Source organism: Myodes glareolus, chromosome 6, assembly GCF_982192425.1.
Source record: "Myodes glareolus chromosome 6, mMyoGla1.1, whole genome shotgun sequence".
In the NCBI taxonomy this organism is placed as follows: Eukaryota; Metazoa; Chordata; class Mammalia; order Rodentia; family Cricetidae; genus Myodes; species Myodes glareolus.
The window spans coordinates 58,023,555-58,045,621 of record NC_142031.1 but is presented as its reverse complement, the minus strand read 5'-3'; the positions used below and the strand labels follow the sequence as shown (position 1 = coordinate 58,045,621).

Genomic DNA, 22,067 nt, shown 5'->3' with positions numbered 1-22,067 from the left:
GAGGATGTGTTTTTCTGATAGATAAAAGGGGAGATCCCTGGACCTTTAATTATTACCACAAAGCGTCAGAAGGTCTAGAAGGGACTCCTGGGTGGTAGGAATGAAATGACCATGAGCTCAAGGCTATCCTGGGCTACATAGTAAGTTCATTGATGCCTGGGTTCCTAAGCGACATTTTGTCTAAAAAAATAAAATCAAAATTTAGAATAGTGTGCGAGTAAACACTAGAAGACAAAATTTCAGGTTATAGTCTATGTATTTCTGGTTTGTCTGAACTTTTAGCTAGAATTCATGTGTGTGTTCCTTTTGTAAGTAAGAATGATCATGCTGACCAAAAATTAATTAGAAGAGAGATGAACTGAGGATGGTTTAATACTTATCAAGAAACAAATCTTGTCTTCCAGGTGGGCAAAGGTGTGGGTCATGTGTAAATATCTTTAAACAAATTACTTATTATTGTGTGTGTCTATGCATGACATCTGTGTGTGGGTGTATACGTGAAGGTCAGAGGACAACTTTGTGGAACTGGTTCCTGAGATGGAACTCAGATCCCTGGGCTTGCTGGCAAGCATCTTTACCTGCTGACTCATCAAACAGCCCCCTCAGGTCTTCCTTGCCTAATGGCTATCCATAAAAGCATGCACATCTTGTTGTTCCTTTATTTATTTACTTTTTGTGTTTTGTGTGTATGCATATATTCATGTACACATATACATGTGTGTGCTGGTATATATGGAGGTCAGAGATTGACACTGTGTGTCTTTCTTAATTGCTTCACACCTTATTTATTTGTTTGAGATAGGGTCTCTCACTGAACCTGGAGCTCAATTTGGCTAGGCTGGCTGGCCAGCAAGCCTCAGGGATCTTGCGGTGTCTTTCTCCTCAGAACCCAGACTATAGGTATGCCAGAGACTTTTACATGGGTGTTGGGGATTGAACTCTGGTCCTCCTATTTGCAAGATAAGCATTTTACTGACTGAGCCATTGCCACAGCTTCCTATTTTTTCTTTCTTTCTTTCTTTCTCTCTCTCTCTCTCTCTCTCTCTCTCTCTCTCTCTCTCTCTTTCTCTCTCTCTTTCTTTCTTTCTTTCTTTTGAGATAGACTCTCTTGTAGTAGTCAGGACTGGCCTCGAACTTGCCACTAACTAAAAATGACCTTGAACTCCTGATCTTCTTGCCTCCACCTCCTGAGTGCTGGGATTACAGATGCGTACCACCACCCCTAGCTACTACCATTCTTTTAAAACAAGGTTCCCAAGGCTGGAGACTGTGCTACTCCACCAAAGTCCATAAAAACATAGAGCTGGTCATTTAGAAAATTAATTTGTAACCTAAAGATCACAGTGTTCCTATTGAAAACCTATTATACTATCACCGAGAAAAGGACTTCTTAAGCTCTGTAATCATGAATACCTAATTATTTTGCTCTAGTGCATTACTGGGAGGGCTCTACCCTCCTGCTTTGGGTCTGCGGAGGCTTGAATGAGTAAATTCACCTACAGGCTTGAAGTTCTACTTTTTTTGAGCAGAGGCAGTGAGTTTTATTATCTGTTACAGAAAGGGCTCTCTCTTGAGTCATCCAGGGCCTCTTCCTGCCTGAGTCCAAGTCAGAGTGACTTCACACAGAAAGAAGAGATGTTTCTGGAAGGATGCTGTGGTAAAGCCTGGTTTTCACAAAGCCAGGGCTGGAGGCTATCTGCAGGTATAGCTTTGACACCTACATGAACCTTACAGTTTCAGGATTTAGGGGCCTTACACTTGTAGCTTCTCTTACAGTGACCCATCAATAAGCATAGTTTTTCAAGTTTTGAAATTCAGTACAATTCTTAACATCCTTTTGTTGCTGTTTTCCAGATGGTTTCTCTGTGTAGCCTTGGCTGACCTGGAACTCGCTCTGTAGACCGGGGGCCTCGAATTCAGAGATCTGCCTGTCTCTGCCTCTCAGTGCTGGGATTAAAGGCATGTGCCACCACCGCTCTCCTTAGCTTTAGAAGGGGGGAAAATCCCATCCATTTAGGAATAAATGTGTTTTCGTTTGTTTAGTTACTCATTTCAGAGTGTCCAAGATCCCCCTTTGTATTTTTAACTTCCGGTACATTTTCTTCCTTCATTCTTAACCGGCCTGAAATACCTTCAGGATTCTTCCCTGAATGTGACACAGTTTATTTGGATTATTAAGTTAGTTGCAGGACGATTCAGTCCACTCCCAGGGCTTTGGTCATTAGGAACATTCTGAATAGCCCAGCTGTAAACATCTCCACGCAAAGTCCTCCCCTCTTTGGATCATTTCCTTACACTTGGACTTCCTTAAATGGGCTTACTGGGTCAAAGGGGCTCTGTGAACAGTTTTATAGCTCTTGGCACATAGTTTTCAGATTGCGCCCGGAGAAGATCTGACCAATGGCTCGAGGGCAACGAGAGGGCAGGAATGCAGAGAAGCAGCCCCTCTTTCAGCCCCAAAGCAAAGCCCCCGTGAATGCAGAAGCGCTTCCCCATTGCCCTCCCCGTTCCCTTCGCTTGGCCAGGGTCTAAGGTTTAGAGCCAGGCGGATACCGCGCTCAGGGAAGGGTACAAAGGGAAAGACCAAGATCAGTGCCCCGGAGGCGGGAGCAACTCCTTCAGGCCTCCCCGCCCGGGGACTCAGAAATCGAGCAAGTCCCAGACATTGAGCGCAGGCTAGGGGCGCGGCTTCACCGCCCCCTGAAGCCCCAGGCCACGGCCCGGGGCGAGCAGGCCCGGGAAAGGGCGCTGACCCAGGGCGCTGGAGTTCGGCGCGGCTTGCATAGTTACGCGCTGAGTCAGCTGGACCCGGCGGGCGGGGGGCAAGGACGTCAGCTAGGCCGCAGGGTCCGGCCGGCGACGCGGGATATGCGGCGGGGACTATGAGGGACGGCGCTGCCATGGGTCCCGCCTCACTGCCCCGGGAACGGTCCAGACGAGGGAGCGAGACCTGCCGGGGTTGGGGGGGGCGGAGGTAGGGAGAGCGGAAAAGAAGCTCGGCAGCGTAGAGCGCAGCTCGGCGGAGGGGCAGGGCCGGAGGCCAGGGGGCGGGGCGCGCTGCGGGGGACGCGCCCGGGTGGGCGGGGCGGGGGCGCGCGCGGGCGGAGGGGCTTGTGGGTAGCGGCGGCGCGCGGCCGAGGAGGGCCGCGGTGCGGACCGTGTGTGCGTGTGTGAGGGGAGCGGGCTTGTGGGCGCGTGAGGCGGCCGGCTGCGACATGCGGACGCCCGGGCAGCGGCCCTAGCGGCCCGAGCCCCGAGGGCGGGGCGGCGCGGCGCGGGCGCCCCTTCCCGCTCCCGCCCGCCGGGTCCTGGCGAGCTCGCTACGGGCCGGGCGGCGCGCGTGCGGCTGAGGGGCGGGGACGCCGTGTACCTCGCTGCTCCCGGCCGGGCCGGGCGGCTCCTCAGACAGCGGCGCGCGGCGGGCCGGGGCGGAGGTTCCGCGGGCGGCGCTAGGCCCGGCGAAGCGGCATGAGCCGGCCCCCGCCGACGGGGAAAATGCCCGGCGCCCCTGAGGCCGCGCCGGGGGACGGGGCGGGCGCGAGCCGCCAGAGGAAGCTGGAGGCGCTGATCCGAGACCCTCGCTCGCCCATCAATGTGGAGAGCTTGCTGGTAGGTGCCGGCTTGGGAGGGAGCTCCCCGACTTGCCTGGTTCCCCCTCACCCGCCCAGCTTCCGGCTCCCAGGGGGGCTGGAGACCCCACCTGGGATTCCTCCGGCCCACCCTCCCACTGGAGCGGGTGTCACCTCGGCCGTCCCCTTTCTTGGAGCGCGCTGGGAGGAAACACCCCTGGGCTCCTTCCCGCCTACCCAGTCGGTTTGGGGCGGAAAAGGTGGAGGATTGGTTGTGCTTCCTACCCCAGACGAGCCAGTTTGAAAGTGTCACGCAGCGTGGGAGCTAGGGTGAAATCGAGGGAGAAAGAAACCCGATGCGCTCTCCGTGTTGGGAGTGCCACCTGGGGTACATGACAAAGAGCTGCCCTCACTCCGTCCTCTTGGTCAGGAATCTGGGAACGCACAGCTCAAGTTCGCCGTTTTCAGTTGCTCTTGGACCTGCCATAGTAGCTATTTAGTGCATTTGAATTTATGTAAATTAAATTTCCGGAGATTGTTGCTCCGTAGCCAAGAAACGAGTCTGGGTTGTAGGACGGAATAAATCTCCGTTCATCTTGTCTTTCCCATAGCCCTCAAAATCCAAATTAAGAACCTTGGGAAGGTCGCTAGATTGATGAAGGCTGGAACTGGACTAAGAAAACAACACGTTTTCCAATAAACGCCGCGTAGAATGCTGGCATACTTCTAGTCTTGGGGGAAGCAATTATGTTTGGCAAACAAATTTGGTTCGTGTGCAGCTAGAGATCATTTCTGGGGGGAAAATGGTGTGAACATGTATCCCGAGGAGGAGGAGTCGAAAAAGATACTCTGGTTATTAGCTTTGGAGGACGAGCTGAAGGGTGGGTGCTAGGCTGCCTGTGCCAGAAAGCATGTCAGTTCTGGGCCCAACTAGGAGAAGCCTGGTGACTGATGAAAAACTGCCTCCTCCCTTTCCACCGACTAACTTTTCTTCTGAGGCCGTTGGTTGTCCTTTGAGGTTTCTGGAATCATTTGTAGTGACTCAGTCATGTTTGGCCGCAATGCAGGAACTGACTAGAGAGTGGGTATCTTTCTGTTGCATGTGTAGAATGTAGAGATTTTGCCTGGGGGGGGGCGGGGCCGGGGAGTGGGGAAGAGTTTTTTTGTTTGTTTGTTTGTTTTGTTTTGCTTTGCTTGGTAGAGGGTTCGTGTATTTTTGCGGGACAGTTTTTTTTGTAGTTCTTTAGTTCAGAGTACGATTAGTTGCATGGAGGTCATAGCCTTTCTGTAGATAAAGCAAAGCTTCTCAGGCGTCACTGCCAGCGTTTTCACTTTGGCATTTTGCTAGCAAAACTTTGATCCTAGGCCAGAAAGTTCAGTTAAAAATAGTATCTGTAAACCTCGTTTTCACCGGGTTCATCCTCAATCCCAGATTCATATTCATCTCTTGTTAGTGATGAAACTAAGGTTTATACCTGTTGACATGGCCATTTTGTTTTAATTAAGTTAATTAAATTAAAATATTTCCTAAATTGTTGCATGTAGTCAGGAACAGTTTAGTTCCTTCCTTGAGTACCTAGTACAGTCAAGACCTACGTTTGTTAAGGTGACATATTACTGTTAGGTTGAAACTAGATACCGATTTGACAGCAAGCTTACTGCTGCTTTTCTTGATGACATGCCGTTGAGAACCAGTATAGGTGGGATTCTGGAGTGCCAAATGTTACCAACTCAAAATGTGCTCTTTATACCTTTGGAGTGAGGTGCCTGGTGCCTCTGTTGCACACGGAAAGAAGTTGAAACATCATTAAAGTGATAATATCATATCTGTTATGTATATTTTATTATGAAATATTAGAATGAATTATGTGCTGCCTAGTTTTATGTCAGCTTGGCCCAAGCTAGAGTCATCTGAAAGGAGGGACCCTCAATTGAGAAAATGCCTCCATGAGATCCAGTTGTAGAGCATTTTCTTAACTAGTGATTGATGGGGGAGAGCACAGACAACTGTGGGTGGTGCCATCCCTGGGCTGGTGGTCCTGGGTTCTATAAGAAAGCAGGCTCAGCAAGCCATGGGGAGCCAGCCAGTAAGCAGTTCCCCTCCATGGCCTCTGCATCAACTCACGCCTCCAGATTTCTGACCTGTTTGAGTTCCTATTCTGACTTCTTTGATGATGAACCATGGATGTTGGTATGGCCCTGGTGTTTCATCACAGCAATCATAACCCTAAAACAAAGTAATATTTTAATTGTGGTAGTAGTATACATAAAATTTGCTGTTTAAACCATGTCTAAATGCACAGTTGGGTGATGTTAAGTACATTGACATTGTGCCAACCATCACTGGCATTCATCCTCACAACCTTTTCATCTCTCCAAATTGTAACTCTATAAATTAGTCTTTAAAACAATATTATAAATTTTTTTAAAAAGTTCATGAAATAATAGGTGTTATCACTTTAAAGATTTGCAAGTACTATGAGCTATATTTCACAATTATTGTTTACTTAACGTTGCATTTCTTTTGGTTTTATTCTGGAAAGTCAATCTCTTTCTCTCTTTGTTTTTTTGAGACAGGGTTTTTCTGTGTAGCTTTGGTGTCCTGGAACTCTCAGTAGGCCAGGCTGGCTTTGAACTCACAAAGATACACCTAATTCTGCCTCCCAAGTGCTGGGTTAAAGGCATATGCCATCATTACCCAGCCTAGAAAAAAATATCTTTAATAGTCTGATACAAGCACAACATGGAATTTGGTTACTATATTCAGAAGCTTAGATATAACTCCATTGGAAGCTCTGTATTGCTAAAAATGGCAAGAGATGATGAAGTATACTAGAATTTTCTGTAAAATGTTTTCAGTAGGCTAGGCAAACCATTCATAGGAAAAGAAGTTGCACACGATAAGATGTATAAAATGTTACCCCAGTACCTAGTACATGTTGTCTTTACACTTATTTCACTTCTCCTATGTGCATTTGACACATTTTTGCTAACTTTATGTTTTCTTTGATATAGGAAATGATTTTTGTTACAGATATTCTTGTTACACAGTTTTAGATGCATGCCATTTTCATTTTGAGCTTGACATCATCAGTACTAATCATTGCTGTGCATATATAGGGCTGGGTTCCAGGACACTATCAGTGTACAGACTAACTTATCTTGTTTCTTTGCAGAGGCTAGTTGCTTTATTTGGCTCCAAAATAAGCAGCTCTTTTGAAGTTGCAGATTGTGAGCTGCTTTATATTATATAAAATTAGTTTTCAGAGAGATTTGCTTCTGTAATTTTAAAAACAGAACAAAACATTTAGTTTGTGTGAGTTTGACGACGTGTGCCCTGCTACACATCTTTCCTTCTATTATGTGGGTTCTAGGGACCAGACTCTGGTCATGTGGTGTGGGAGAATTGTCTGTATTCTGTCAATCATATTTTAATAAAACGCTGATTGGTCAGGCAGGCAGTATAGGCGGGAAAGCCAGACAGGAAGTAGAGGTGGAGCAAAGAGACTGGGAGTATTCTGGGAAGCAGGAAACTCCCTCTGCAGTTCTGCGCAGATCACCGAAGAGGAAAGATGTAAGCTGCCCAGCTGAGAAAGGTACCGTGTGGCTGACATAGATAAGGATAATGGGGTAACAAAAGTTATAAGAGCTAATAAGTAGCCTGACCTAATGGACCAATCAGTTTATAACCTTATGGAGTCCTGTGTGTGATTTTCCTTGGGGTATGCCGGCTGTGGGGTACCGGTCGGGACAGAAACCCCAACAAGCCGATCCCCTCATGCTACAGTCATGGGGTTGTCAAGGCTTGATGAGAAGTACCTTTATCCACTGAACTCTTTTTGAAGATCAGTGTTGAAATATTTTAAGGGAGGACCTTAAGTGATACTCATTTGTAGTGTTTGAAACCTTTGGGTAAATAGTTTATGTTGTGTTGTCGGAGATCCCCACATTGCTTACCTGTTGTATTTTAGTTAACTAACACACATGTGCTGGAGAAAAGTCTTAGAGTTTGTGTTTCAGGATTTTATTTTGTTCTTTCAGAGAGTATGAAGTCATAGTAAGTAACCTGTAGTACCTAGGTTTTTGTGAATGGGTAAAGATGATCAAACATTTATTTACAATTTCAATGGGTTGAAAAACAAAATACCTATTAACCTATTAAGTTAATTTTCATTTTATTTATTTATTGATTTGTCTGGTTTTGGGTGGGACATTGTGTGTCATGGCATAGGTACAATGGTTAGAGGAAAGTCTGTAGGAGTCAGTTCTCTCCATCCACCATGTGGATTCCAGTAATCAAACTAAAGCTGCCAGGCTTGGCAGCAAGTGCCTGTAACTGCTGAGCCATCTGGTTGGGCCCAAAACACCTATTAGGACTGGTACCTGCCAACTATATGAAAATATTTACAGAAATTTTATTTTTGGTAGTTCTTACACATGCGAGGTGAATGGCCACAACTCCATGAAAATACTTACCACAGTGCTTAGGATCTTTCCATTTAGTGCTGGCTCTTCACACAATTCAGGTACAATGGCAAGTGTGTACTCCTTCTACAAGTAATGGCTGAGACTATTGTGAAGATGCAATAAAAGTTAAGTAGAATAAAAGATGAAAAACTTTGTACATGTTCATTTGTGAAGTAGAGGTGGACATTTATAATATTAATTACTTTAAAACTTACATTTCCTAAAACTTTCAAACCATAGAGAAAATTAATTGGCTTTAGTGGTGTGTGAAATTTACTGTTTAGACCAAGTTGAGTCCATAATCCTTTATCTATTATTTTGGTACATAAACAGCTCTGAAAATAAATTCTTACCAAAATTTATTTATTTATTTTTTTAATGGCAACTTCTGACCCAATCCTTTCTTAGAGTGTTTGGAGTCTGTGCATTGTACTTAGTGTAATGATAATAGCTCTCACTGGAGAAATAATAGTATCTTGGTTTCAGGATGCTGTCATATCCCCAAGAAGGTTCTAGGAAATTTACAGCATGTGTACTGTATTACCATTCAAAATTTGAAAAAAAAATCTGTAGTTTGAAGAATCTTGGCCCCAGAGTAAGGCTGGTAGTGTACACAAAGTAAGGAAACATACTTGTGTGTGTGTGTGCATGTGTGTGTATACACCCTTGAATAGTTCCAAGGAATAGCGCAAAGCTACATGTGATAGTACATGCTTGAAATCCCAGCATTCTGGTGGGCTGAGACAGGAGGATTGTAGTGAGTTTGAGATCAGTCTGGGTTATATAACAAGTGCTGTGCCAGTAGGTCTACATGTTAACGACCGTCACAAACAAACACAAAAGAATGATCAGTGTTAAAGCCTGAATATTTTATTTTTGCTGACTCTTGCTCATAATCTGAATCTTGCTTTTCCTGTTGAATTTGTCAGTATTTTAGATATAGAATAAAAATGTGAATTTTGAAGCATCTTACATCATAGTCACCTCTAGCAGTGTTCTCTCTTGATTCAGGCTTTGTTTTTTCTTTCCCACAGCTCTGTTTTACCTTTTAATGTGTATCTCTAAATAATATACTTAGTTTTGCTTGCCTTTTAACTTCATAAGATGTTATCAATTTTATGTTTTCATTTTTGCCTTATGGTGGATGCTAGGGTGTTGAATCTAGGACAACACACATGCTGGGCAAGGTCTCTACCACTGAGCTAGCATAGGTTCTTATTCTGACTTGGGTTTTTAGTTGTGTGAATCTGAGAGTTGCCTCCCTGTGGTTTATTCATTTTCATTGCCATAATAAGTTAAAGTGTAGCTCCATTCTGTAGATAGAGTTCTTGTCGGACCTCAGATCATCTCTGTCCTACCAGTTGTCCCCAAATAACCACACAGAGACTTAATATTAATTATAAATGCTCGGCCAATAGCTTAGGCTTGTTACTATCTCTTACAACTTAAATTAACCCATATTTTTAATCTGTGTTCTACCATGTGGCTTGAAATGTACATCTGCTTCCTCTGCGCCTTTCTCTTGACTCCCTAGACTCTGCCCTCCTTCCCAGCGTCCTCCTAGTCTGGCTCTCCTGACTTTCTGCCCAGCTATAGACCAGTTAGCTTTTTATTAACAGTTGAGAGTAATATATGTTTACAGTGTACAAAGATTGTTCCACAGTACCACCCTGTTTGAAAGATATTTAGGTAGTTCTGTATGTTTTGCTGTTATGGGCTCCTGGAACCCACACAAAGAATTTCCACAGACTTCTGTTGGGAATAGAGTTGTAAAAATTGGCAGTGGACAGCCATGTACCACTGTACCGAATCTTCTCAATTCCTCTTATACTAAATCTCCTCAATCATCTCTTTACCCATTTATCACTACAGTTCTGGGTTCCGATCCACTTAAGTTAGAGGCCTAAATTTAAGTTAGGTACTTAAATTTCAGCATGTGTTTCATTAGATCAGAATTTAGCTGGTACATGACTGTAATCCAGCTCCAGAGGATGAAGCAGAAGGACTACTGTGAGTTCAAGGCTACATGGTGAGAAGGACTAGCCTAGCTGCCTACAGAACCAAAATAAGGAGGAAAAAAAAGATAAAATTTGCACAAACCTTAACTATACATAGGTGTTTTTTTTTTTTAAAAAAGTACCCATAATTCAAATCTTTAAAAATAAGGAGCATTAGTACCAACCCATGTATCTTTTTGACCAGCTTCACATTCCATTTTTTTATTTTTGTTTTTAAAATTACATTTTTCTCCCCTCCATGTTTGTGTAATATTTTTTGTTTGAACTAAGTGTTACTGTTATCTTTTGTAGCACTTGTAGTAGTGCTTTCCCCTCTGTGTCTGGCTCTTTACCTTAGCAGATGTTTTGAGATTAATGCATGATATTTTGTGTATTAGCATGCTATCCCTTTATTGCCAGATTATATTTTGTTTTAAATGTAAATCACAACCATTCAGTTATTTCCTGTTAACTAACATGGGCTGTTTTTGTTTTTTGTTTTTGAGAAAGGGTCTAGTTAATTAGCTTAGACAGGGCTCTAATTCATGATTCTCCTGTTTCAGCTGCCTGAGTGCTAGGGTTACAGGTGGGCTCTACCATGTCTACTTCTGGTTTGGTTTTTAATAAATATAAATTTATATACGTTGCATATACATAATATTATAATTTTACATTTATAATTATAGAACATTAAAATGTATTATACTCAATAATAAATATTAATACACAGATTTTAAATTTAACAATATTGTGATATAAATATAAATTAATAATGTAAATATTCTAGATAAATTTAATAAACATTATAAGCTGGACATGATGATATGCCTTTAATCCCAGCACTAGGGAGTCAGAGGCATGCAGAGCTCTATGACTTTGAGGCCAGCCTGGTCTAACCAGTGAGTTCCAACCACATCTATATAGTGAGATCCCGCCTTTTAAAAAAAGATGCAGTTATTGCTACGCCTTTGTAAGGATATGTTTTAACTTCGTTTCTTTTGGGTTGATATTGTGGTAGAATTGCTGTGTCACAGGGTATGTGTATATTTGCTTTTTAGGAAATGGCCATATCTTTTTAAAATAGTTATATTATTTTACACTTGTGTCATCAACACATAAGGGAGAATTCCAGTTTTTCCACGTCTTCCCTAACATGAAAAAAAAATCTTGTGTTGTAGTTTGCATATCCCTTGTGACTACCATACATAATATTTATATATAACTATATGTGAATCATCTGTTAGAATATCTGCCCTTTTGAAAAGTTGGACTGTTATTGTACAAGTTTTTTATGTGCTAGATATAGAAATGATTTTTTGTATAAAGGGAATGTTGTGAAATTTGTTTTGTGAATGTTTTCTTCTCAGTCTGTGGTATGTATGTTTTTAATCAATTTAAAAAGGTTATTGCCTTTTCTGCCCAAGTAGTTGTTGCCTAGCCCTATGGCATGGAAATATCCTCTTTTGTTTTTATTTTAGAAGCTGTATGATTTAGCCTTTATATATAGGCCTCTGGTACATTTCACCAAGTTTAGTGTGTGTTGTGTATGTTAGGGTTGAAGCAAATTTCTTTTTTTTTTCTTCCACATGACTATCTAGTTAACTCACTACTTCTCAGCACTTTTTTTTTTGAGAAAGGTATTTTTCCTTTTTTGCTGGATTGCTTTAGCATCTTTGCTAAAAATCAGTTTACTAATAGACTGTGTTCTTGATAGTCATCTTCAAATCCTTAATCATGGTTATGTTGTCTAATCAAGCTTTGTTTAAAACCCATTTCTTTTTAACTTTTTTGTGGAAATGGTTGGTAAGACAGGATGTATCTTATACTTAGAATGATTCTGTACTGTTTGTGATGAGGGTTGCTGGGGAAGAGAAAGTTGATGACTTAAAGGCCCAGGATGACATGTCACTGAGAATTCAGAGGGCTGGTGGGATAGCTCAGTTGGTGCTTGCTGCCAAGCGTAGTTACCTTGAGCTTGATCACTGGAGCCCATGTGGTAGACAAAAAGAAGGGAGGGGAGTGGAGAAAAATGTATAACTCAAGAAAAATAAAAATAAAAAAAAGGATTGACTCCCACAAATTGTCCTCTGATCTCTACATGTGTACTATGGCAAGCATAAACACAGTAAATGTAAAAAACAAAACCCACAATCCACAAAAGGACACTTACCATTAATGGACTAGTTTATAGTTTATTATGTGGAGCTTAATATGCAAGCTACAGTCAAAGTCATGGTGGCTGCCTGTTCTTTATCCTTATCCTAGCTGGGAGCTGCTCTTGCATCTGTGCTTCCTGCTCCTTCAAGGTGTGATTCCATTATGTAGATGTTCTTGGGCAGGGCTACAGTTGGCTGGTTATAAATGACTTTCATTTACCTTCTTGGAAAGTGTTCTGTTCTTCCCATTCTAATATTCATGTATTTTCTTCTTCTTTCTCTGGGATATTAGGGCTGCTTTTTGGTTCATTGATGTCAACTCTTGAAGAATATTTCTAAGTTCAAGGGGACTTTATGACTTATTTTCCAGGTACCAAAAGTGCTTTACAGTTGATCATTTTATATTTAATGCCCTAGTTTACTTTATTTTGTAAAAGATTTTTGGGCAACTTTAGTTATGATATAAGTGATAGAAAATTTATTTTTAAGGGATTATAAATTGGGAACTAGTTTCTAACACTTTATTATTGAAGTTAATTTTTAGCTCTACAAATGAGAAGAGCCTTCTTTTGAGAGAAGCAAGCCTGCTTTAATACTTAGGTCATGGTGCTGAGAAACTCTTTTTTTCTTCGAGACAGGGTTTCTCTGTAGCTTTGGAACCTGTCCTGGAACTAGCTCTTGTAGACCAGGCAGGCCTCGAACTCACAGAACTCTGCCTACCTCTACCTCCCAAGTGCTGGGATTAAAGGTGTGTGCCACCACCACCCGGTAAAGAACTCTTGTAGTAATAAAGTATTGTCTTTTTTATACAATTTGATCTTCTCTGTTACTTGTTCATTATTGTTGAACGCAAGAACTCACCATGTAGCCAACTGGTCTAGAACACCCTTTGTAGCCCAGTCTGTCCCTGTATTCATGAACCTCCTGCCCTTACCCTCTTGAGTACTTGGGCATATAGGCATGGGGATAACACTTGACTTGTGAGTTTATTTTTATTTAATGCATAGAATGTAAACTACTAGGATGTCGATGCTTTTGTCGTCCTGTTATGTTCTTTAGCTATTTGTTGAAATATAAAGTAATTCAGTTTTAAGTAATAGAAGTGATATCTGTAGAGGTGTGTTCCCTCTAGAAGTGACCCCAAGTAAACATTTTGGTATGTTCCTGTCATTTGACTAATCTATCCTTAAGAAGGAAGATAGGCAAACATCTGTATGCTGAGAGGATGGATTTGGTCAGTTAGAACAACTGATCTTGTAGGAAATGTAAATTGTAATATAGACATTTTCTAAGTTGTTCTGAAACTGTCTAGAGAAAGATAAAAGCTAATTTTATTCTGTGTTTTATGTAAAGACACCATGTGGGTTGCACAGCCCTTAATCATTTGTGTGTCATCCGTTCCCCTGCACTAGCTTCTTTCTAGTTAATCACATCCAGCTCCCTGTGGAGGCAGGTGATTCCTATGATAGTCAGCATTTCATGTTCAAGAGCAGGTGAAATGCTGGTGGTGTCTTTCAGGTTAACCCTTAAAAGAGTAGATTGGCTGTTAGTAGTAATATTTGCTTATTAACAAAATTGAAAACAAAAGTCTCAAAGGGCATAAGAGATTTTGATCAAGAATCCAGATGTCTCCTAGCACTAGGGAGACACCCAGCCAGGGCTACACAGAGAAACCTTGTCTTGAAAAAACCGAAAAAAGAAATCCAGATGTCCTTACAAGAAAAAGCTTTCAGACAGTAAGCATTCTGTTTACTTCTATTTCAGAAGAACTTTTATTACATGTCATATTTATTCATGTGTGCGTACATGCCACGAGAAAGTCAGAGGACAGTTTTTGGGAGTCTCTCCTTGTACTAAGAGATTAAACTCAGGGTATCAGACATGGCAGCAGTACTTTTATATACTGAGCCATTTTGTCAACTCCATAATTAGTAACATTTTTATTTGACTTTTAACTAATGTTTTAATGTTATTCTAATAAATGTAAATGTTTGTGCTATATTTAAAGTAGTTACAGAAATGAATTTTGAATTGTTCAAATATACATATATACACACACACAGGTAGTGTGCAGTTAGAGAAAGGGAGTAATATGTATTACCGTATTTGCTTGTAAATCCTTCCTAATAATTGGTTGGATATATGAATATAATTTGCTTGTATAGATGGTGTGCTTGCTTCTATCTCTTTGTTCTTAGAATCAGGTCTGAAATCAAACTCTCACTGATTGTTTACTGGCTTTTTATTTTCATCAGACTTTTTTGTTTTGTTTTGTTTGGGACAAGGTCTTTATTATGTAACTCTGGCTGTGGTGGCACTTGCTATGTAGAGCAGGCTGACCTTGAAAGCCCACCTGCCTGTGCCTCCTGAGTGCTGGGAATAAAAGAATGTGTTACTATGCCTGGCTCCTCAGCTTCATTGAGGTGTAGTGTTTAGCCTATGAATTAACCCATTTTAAGTTTGTAATTTAATTAATCTGTCACCACAACATGTTCTCTTTACCCCTAAAATTCTATTGTGTGGGTTCTCAGTCAGTCCTTAATCCAGACCTATCTCTAGATCTGCTTCTATAAATTTGTCTTTTTTGTAAATTCTACACAAATGGTATCATAGAGTGCATTAGTTATTTTTCTGCTGCTGTGATAAAGCACTATGGCCAAGGCAACTTTGTAGAAGAAAGTTTATTTTGGCTTACACTCCCAAGAAATAAGGGTCTATTATGGCAAGGAGGAGCAGTAAGGGGCAGACATGGAAGCTGGAACAGGGAGGTGAGAGAGCTCACATCCCGAACCACAAGCAGGTAGTGACAGAACAAACTGGAAGTGAGGGAAGGAGGCTTTTTATTCTCAAAGCCTACTCCCAGTAACATACTTCCTCCAGCAAGGCTGCACCTCCTAAAGGTTTTACAGCTTCTCCAAACAGCACCACCACCTGGGGTTGTTTAAATATCCACACTTGTGAGGCACATTTCTCCTTTAAACCATCACAAAAAATATTGTATCTGGCTTCTTTCCCCAGCATGTTTTGAGGTTCATCTGTATTGTAGCATGTGTTAGTATTTTGTTCTTTATTATTGCTGAATGTTATTGCATGAACTATATATTGCATTTTGTTTATGAATTTATAATATGTGAGGACATGTTTTTATTTCTCTTGGAGAGATTCCAAGGAGTGAAATTGTAGTTATGTGGTAGCTTATGCTTAATTTTTGAAAAGCTGCCAATATTTTCTAAAATGGCTGTACAATTTCACATTCTTTCCATCAGTGACTGATAGTACTTGTAGTGTACTTTGCTAGTAGCAAGCAAATTTCACTTGTATTCTTTGCTTTAAAAAAAATTCTCCCTGTGTTGACTAGGTTGGCTTTGAACTCCCAAGCTCAAGTTATCCTCTGGCCTTAGCTCCTGGTTTAGACAGGACAGTGGGCGTGTTCTACCATGTCTTGCTTGCTTTTTCTTTTGAATTTTACTAGTGTACCATGAATGTGGTCTAGTTTGAATCAATATATTTAAAATGTTTTTATGGAAGGAGATGCTAATCAAATAATGAAGAAAGTTCTTTGTTTTTGTTTTTTTGTAAGCTTTGCATTATGGAACCTTTTACTTCTGAGTAATGAATAAGTCGTTTTGAACTGCTTAAACTCGGGTACAGGCAGTAGACTCAACTAGCTGGACTCTCCTCCCCTCCCTTCCCCTTCCCTTCTTTCCCCTCCCTTCCAGGGTTTCCATGTTAAAACCCAGACTGGCCCCAAATCGTCTTTCATCCTGCCTTAGCCTCCCCAGTGCTAAGATTGATTATAGGCATGTACCACCATATTTTGTTTAGTTATTTTTAAATAACACATGTTGAGGACTCTGAGGTAAGCATGGCCTTTGTACACTTTTGGTTCTGTTTTGGGTTCGTTTTAATTTTATTTTAAACTGTGTTAGGAATAAGTTTATAAACATTCTGTGATCTTGACTTTTCTTTTACCTTCCTTTTCTACATAAAGATTAAAAACAGTTCTTTTGGCGCTTGCCTTTAATCCCAGTACTGGGGAGGCAGACACATACACGGACCTCTGTGAGTTCAAGGCTAGCCTGATCTCCAGAGCTAGTTCTAATATAGCTAGGACTATTAAACAAAGAAACCCTGCTCAAAAAACAGAACAAAACAACAAGCCCAATTCTTTTGTTACTTTAGTAGCTAGTTTCCTGTAGAATGGTAATTGCCATGATGAAACTATTGCATTGTTCTGTCTTTGGCATTGAAGACTTCAGATGAGTCTACAGATAATGTGTCTGTTCTTGTTCACAGGTGGCACTGCATGCTGATTTGTGGGATTATAAATATGTACATTTTTGGGGTCTTTTCAAGATACAGGGTTTTTCTCAGGTACTGCCTTATTTGAAAATTCTGTATCTGCATAGGACTTTAGGATTTTGCCTTTGCTTTAGTCATTTCTCATCTAGAAGTCACACTCATATTGAAATTCCAGTTTACCCTTTTAGCTTTAGCGTAGATGATTGTAATTGCTTCATTTTTTTTGTTAAATATAACCCTTGGTTTTATTAAGATCCAGAGGGAAATTTTAGCAAAATTTTTTTTGTTTATTTTTTTATTTAGATTTTTCTTTCGTGTTAAAGATAAATTAAAATTATTCTTGGTTGTAGTGTAGTGATTTTTTTTTTTTTGAGATTACTACTCAGATATCCTCTGCCTCCCAAGTGCTGAATTTAAAAGAGTACCACACCTCCTTGGTTTGTGTGTGTGTGGGGATAATATCTTAAATATGTAAAATGTATTAGCATAGTTGTCTTGAGCTAATTCTTTCAAGAGCTACTGAAAATAAATTTTGGTATGTTGAAATTCTTGCAAAACTCAAAGTATTAATTGTGGCAGTACTCCTGTGGGAAATCCTAGTGTGGAGATTTCCCTGTAGAAATTCTTCTGGGGACATCCCTGTGGGGGGTCCTTCTATGGAGATTCTCCTTTGGAGATCCCTCTGTCAGGTCTCCTGAAGTAGGTGGACTGAGGGCCAGGGCTTTGCATTAAGGGAACATTTTTAGAGTAGTGATGCAAGTAGTCTTCAGGAAGAAGATGAGAGGCACTGTCTATTTTTTTTCTTGTACTAAGTGGAAAAAAAAATCAGACACAGATGCTTAAGATTTTTTTAGAAGACAGAACTGTGTATGTGGAAAAGGCTGACATATCGAAGTATGCCAGTGTCATCACGCTTTATCTTTTAGGACTCCATACAAATTGGATTGATTAAGGTTAGCCCACTTCTCTGCCTACTCCTCCTTCTCTCCCTTAATTTGCTGGGCTTTCCTAAAGGGAGTATACATGTAAAAATAAAAAGAAATATATTGTGATAAAGTATACGTGAAATAAAAACTAACATTACAGACCTTACCCTAGGTTGAAAATAGTATGCATAAAAATTTATTTGTAATAAGTTAGAACCTTACATTAATTTGTGTGTATGTGTGTGTGTGTGTGTGTGTCTGTGTACGTGTGCCCGTACCCGTACCCGTACCCGTACCCGTGTAGGTACATACATGCTACAGTGCATTTGTGGAAGTCAGATTTTGGGAGTTGGTTCTCTTCTTTCCACTGTGTGGGTCCTAGGGTTAGAACTCTGAGGTCTTCAGGTTGGTGACCAGTGCCTTCACTGGATAAGCCATCTCATTGGCCTCCAATGCTTCATTTATTATGTGACAGAGAATGATCTTGAACTTCTGAATTTTTTTTTAGCATTCTGTTTATTTCTTTTGAGACAAAATTCCATGTATCCTAGACTGACCTAAACTTGCAGTGTGCAGAGGGTGACCTTGAACTTTTGTTCTTCCTGCCTCTACCTCTCCCAGGACTTGGGATTATGGCCTGTGCCATCACGTCCCATATATGCAGTGCTAGGGAATGGAGCCAGGGCTTTCTTTGTGTGTGTGAAGCAAGTATTCCATTAACTGGGCCATAGCCTCAGCCCAAAATACGTCATTTTGACATTTCACATTTAATGAATAGGAAAGTGAAAAATAGTGGTGACCATAGTTATGGAGTCAGCTTAATTCATGAGGAAAACTTAACTAGAAATTTAAAGTTGAATGTATGTTCCTTCAGATTATAGCTTCTAATGCAGGGTGTTTTCTGTGTCTATTCTGTGATTATTACTGTGTTTAAAAAAACAGAAGCATTCAAACATTCTGTTGTAGTGGCGCAGAGGCAGGCAGATCTTTTGAGTTCAGGCCAGCCTGGTCTATAGAGCAAGTTGCAGGACAGCCAGGACTGCACAAAGAAAACCTGTCTCAAAAAACAAACACACAAAAGACCAAAACAACAAGAAAACAAGAATAAAGTGTAAATATAATCTTTATTTTTAAAATAATTTTATAATTTTACATACAAAACAGCTTTTAAGTTATTGATTATGCCAAGCAATACTGAGCTGAGCATACTGTTTAGAATTTTAAATGTATGCTTGTATTTTCTCAGCCAGGCATAGGTGCTCATGCCTTGTGAGGCAGAGGCAGGTAACTTTGAGTTGGAGGTTATCTCTGTCGACAAAGGAAGTTCTAGGACAGCCAGGGCTGTCTCAAAAAAAAACAAAACCCAAAATAAATGAATAAAGCAATAAAATGATTTTCTCCATAGAAAATTAGAGAAAATAGTTCATCAGTAGCTGGTATGAAGCCCATGTTTTCTAGTCTTCCAAGGATATTTTGTGTGTGTGTGTGTGTAGTATTTTGAGACAGGGATTCTCAGTAACAGTCCTGCCTATCCTGGAACTCGCTCTGTAGACCAGGCTGGCCCCAAATTCAGGAGATCTGCCTGCCTCTGGCTTCTGAGTGCTGGGATTAAAAGCGTTCACCACCACCACCTGGCTTTTCCAAGTGCTTTCAATATCAGGTTTTCTGCTAGGTGACTCTGGTTTTTGGTTATTAAGGAATGTGTATATATTGTTTTGTAGAAATTTGAGAATATATTGTAGAAATTTGTAAAATTGTGTATTGATTTTTTTTTTACGTATTTTGTATGCAAGTATGTCTGTGTATTATTTGTGTACCTGCTACCCTTGGAGTTCAGAGGAGGCTACTGCATCCCCTGGAACAAGGTAGCTCTGAGTTGCCATGTAGGTGCTGGGCATCAAATCTGTGTCCTGTGGAAGAATAGTCAGTGCTCTTGATAGTTGAACCATCTGCAGACTGTGTTTATTGATTGTTTTGAGATAATAATTATATAACTTGTAGGAGAATGGCAGCATTTCTTCATTAATACTTGAGTTATCATGGCTAATAAAACACACACACCTAGACAATATGTAATTAGTATTTATGAAGTGCTGAGGTGACATAGTAAAAGAATCTTTAGAGTCCTAATGGTTGGTGCAGAGGATGTAGTTGACTTGGTAGAGTGCTTGCCTAGCATGCCCTGGGCTTAAACCCCAGCACCACGTAAAATCAGCAGAGGGTAGTGAACCTCTACAGAGGTGGGAAGATGAGAAATTCAAAGTCATTTTTGGCTCTGTAGCAAGTTTGAGATCTGGCTGAGCTGTGTGAGATGCTGTCTCAAAAGACAAACGAATAATAAAGCCCTAAATATTTAACTAATTTTATAGCCTGGTCTACATTGAGAGTTTCAGACTAGCCAGGACTACATAGTAAGCCCTGTCTCAAAAATAAATCAATAAATAAAATAGAATAAAGAAAATATGATTTTTTTAGAAGACTAAAGTCGTGAGGTTTGGAGTCTTCTAGAAAACAAGTTGTTTTCCATATTTAAGACATTTCCATAATAGGAGAACAGATGATAAAAAAAAAGCTAAATTTAGAGCCAAGAAAATGAAACTAGCTCAAAATTTATTTCTGATAGTTTTTTCCTGAAAAAAGTTATAGAATATTATATTTTTAAGAAATTTACCCCCCCATTTTTATTTTTGTTTGTTTTTGTTTTGTTTTTTGTTTTTGAGGTAGGGAATTGTTGGAAGTTTTGTCTCTCAAGATGCTATGAGTATGCCAGCTTCTTGGCAAAGTGTTCTTAGGGACAGGCTTATTCAGTTTGATTTAACAAGACCTCAAAAACAAAATAAGTAACATTTTAAAAAATTACAGAAGTAATACATGCCTGTCTTAGAGTTTCTATTGCTGTGAAGAGATACCACCATGACCATGACAGTTCTTATAAAGGAAAACATTTACTTGAGGTGGAGTCTTACAGTTTCAGAGGCTTCGTCCATTATCATGGCGGGGGCATGATGGCATGCTGGCAGACATGGTGCTGGCTACATCTTGATCAGAAGGCAACAGAAAGTGGCTTGTAACACTGCGTGATATCTTGAGCATGTGTGAGATCTTAAAACCAAGCTCAATCGACAGTGACACAATTCCTCCAACAAGACCACACCTACTCTTCAAGGCCACACCTTCCAGTAGTGACACTCCATGTGGGATTATGGGGGCCAATTACATTTGTACTACCACAATACCTATTTTAAAAATTATAAGACATGTAATTATATAAACCCCCAGGCTTTTTACTGTGGCCTGTGCTATTGGGGCAACAGCCTGTGATTCCAGCACATCCCTCTTGCTGTTTGCATTTAATAGCCATAAAGCATTATTTTCCTTTTGATCTCATGCATATAAAATGATGACTGCTTTCCCAGATAGTTTTAGCATGTAGTTTTTTTAAAAGAGCGTTTATGAACTTTGTGTGTGTGTGTGTGTGTGTGTGTGTGTACATGTATGCATGTGCACACATGTGCTTAAAGGTGCACATGAACCACAGCACGTGTTTGGAGGCCAGAGAACAACTTCTGAGAATCAGTTTTTTCTTTCCACCCTCTGGGTTGAACTAAGGTCATCAGGCTTTGTGTGTCACAAGGACCTTTACCTATTGAGCCATCCCACCAGCCTTAGAACATTCTTTCTTATCTCCTATTTACTGTGTAAACTTATTAATATTTGAAACACTCTAATTTGCACAGTTAAAGTCTGGGACACTCTGGATAGGAAGGTGTGGGAATTGACTCTAAACTTGATGGCCTCTGTTTATTTTTATTTCATATATGAAGGTGCTTTGCTTTTACGTATGTCTGAACCTTGTGCCTGCCTGGTGTCCATGAAGGGCAGAAGAAAGGATTAGGTCCTCTGGAACTGGAGTTACATAGAGATGTTTGTGAGCCACTGTGTGGGTTCTGGGAATCTAACCCTGGTCCTCGGGAAGAGCAACCATTGAGTCATCTCTCCATCCCTGCCAGCACATGTTCATTAATCCAACGGAATCATCTGAATTCAATTTGGCTCTTTACAGAGAGCATGAAATTTTTTCCCCTTTTCTTTTCACACTGGAAGCAGACAGACCCTTTCCTAATTGCAATTGTTCCAGGCACTGGCTGATTGCTGAGGTGCCTGGTGTCTTCTTTTACAGTGAGCTCTTGGGACCTGTTGTCTGAACCACCAGTTTCATTCTTCATAGTTGCTTGTTTCTGTTTTATATGTAAGACTCTTCTGTGGTTAGTCTTTTCCTCCACTGTTCTTCCTTCCAAAACAAAGTCTTCTCCTTTGTTCTGGGGTTGATACATTTGCTTGTGTCTTTAAATTCTTTCCCAAATATCTCCTTTCCCACTGCCATAAGCACCTGTGTTTTTCTTAAGGGAGAGCCCTCTTGGAGAACTTGCAGCTTCTGCTCTCAGTGTGTGTATATGTTTCTTCTTTCCATGTTTCATTGCAGCATCCTTGATATCTTTCTCTTGGAATTCCTACTCGGTCTGATTGATGTACCTGGGCCATACATCTGGTACCTCTCCTCACAGCTATCACTTGTTGGTGACTTTCTTGTCTGTGTTTTATTTGTTAAAGGTGTAGGCATCTGGCTCACAGGTTTGCCATAAGTGTTTG

General features: G+C 40.8%; 1 protein-coding gene across 1 annotated transcript in view; it reads left to right on the top strand.

Moving 5' to 3' along the window:
* Nucleotides 1-3,405: 3,405 nt before the first annotated feature.
* The window catches only part of Rock2 (Rho associated coiled-coil containing protein kinase 2), a 99,115-nt gene continuing 80,453 nt past the window's right edge, over nt 3,406-22,067 (top strand). The window contains exon 1 of the mRNA XM_087907233.1: nt 3,406-3,609. Coding sequence (XP_087763359.1) covers nt 3,469-3,609 — 141 coding nt within the window. The 5' untranslated portion in view covers nt 3,406-3,468. The remainder of the gene's footprint in view (nt 3,610-22,067) is intronic.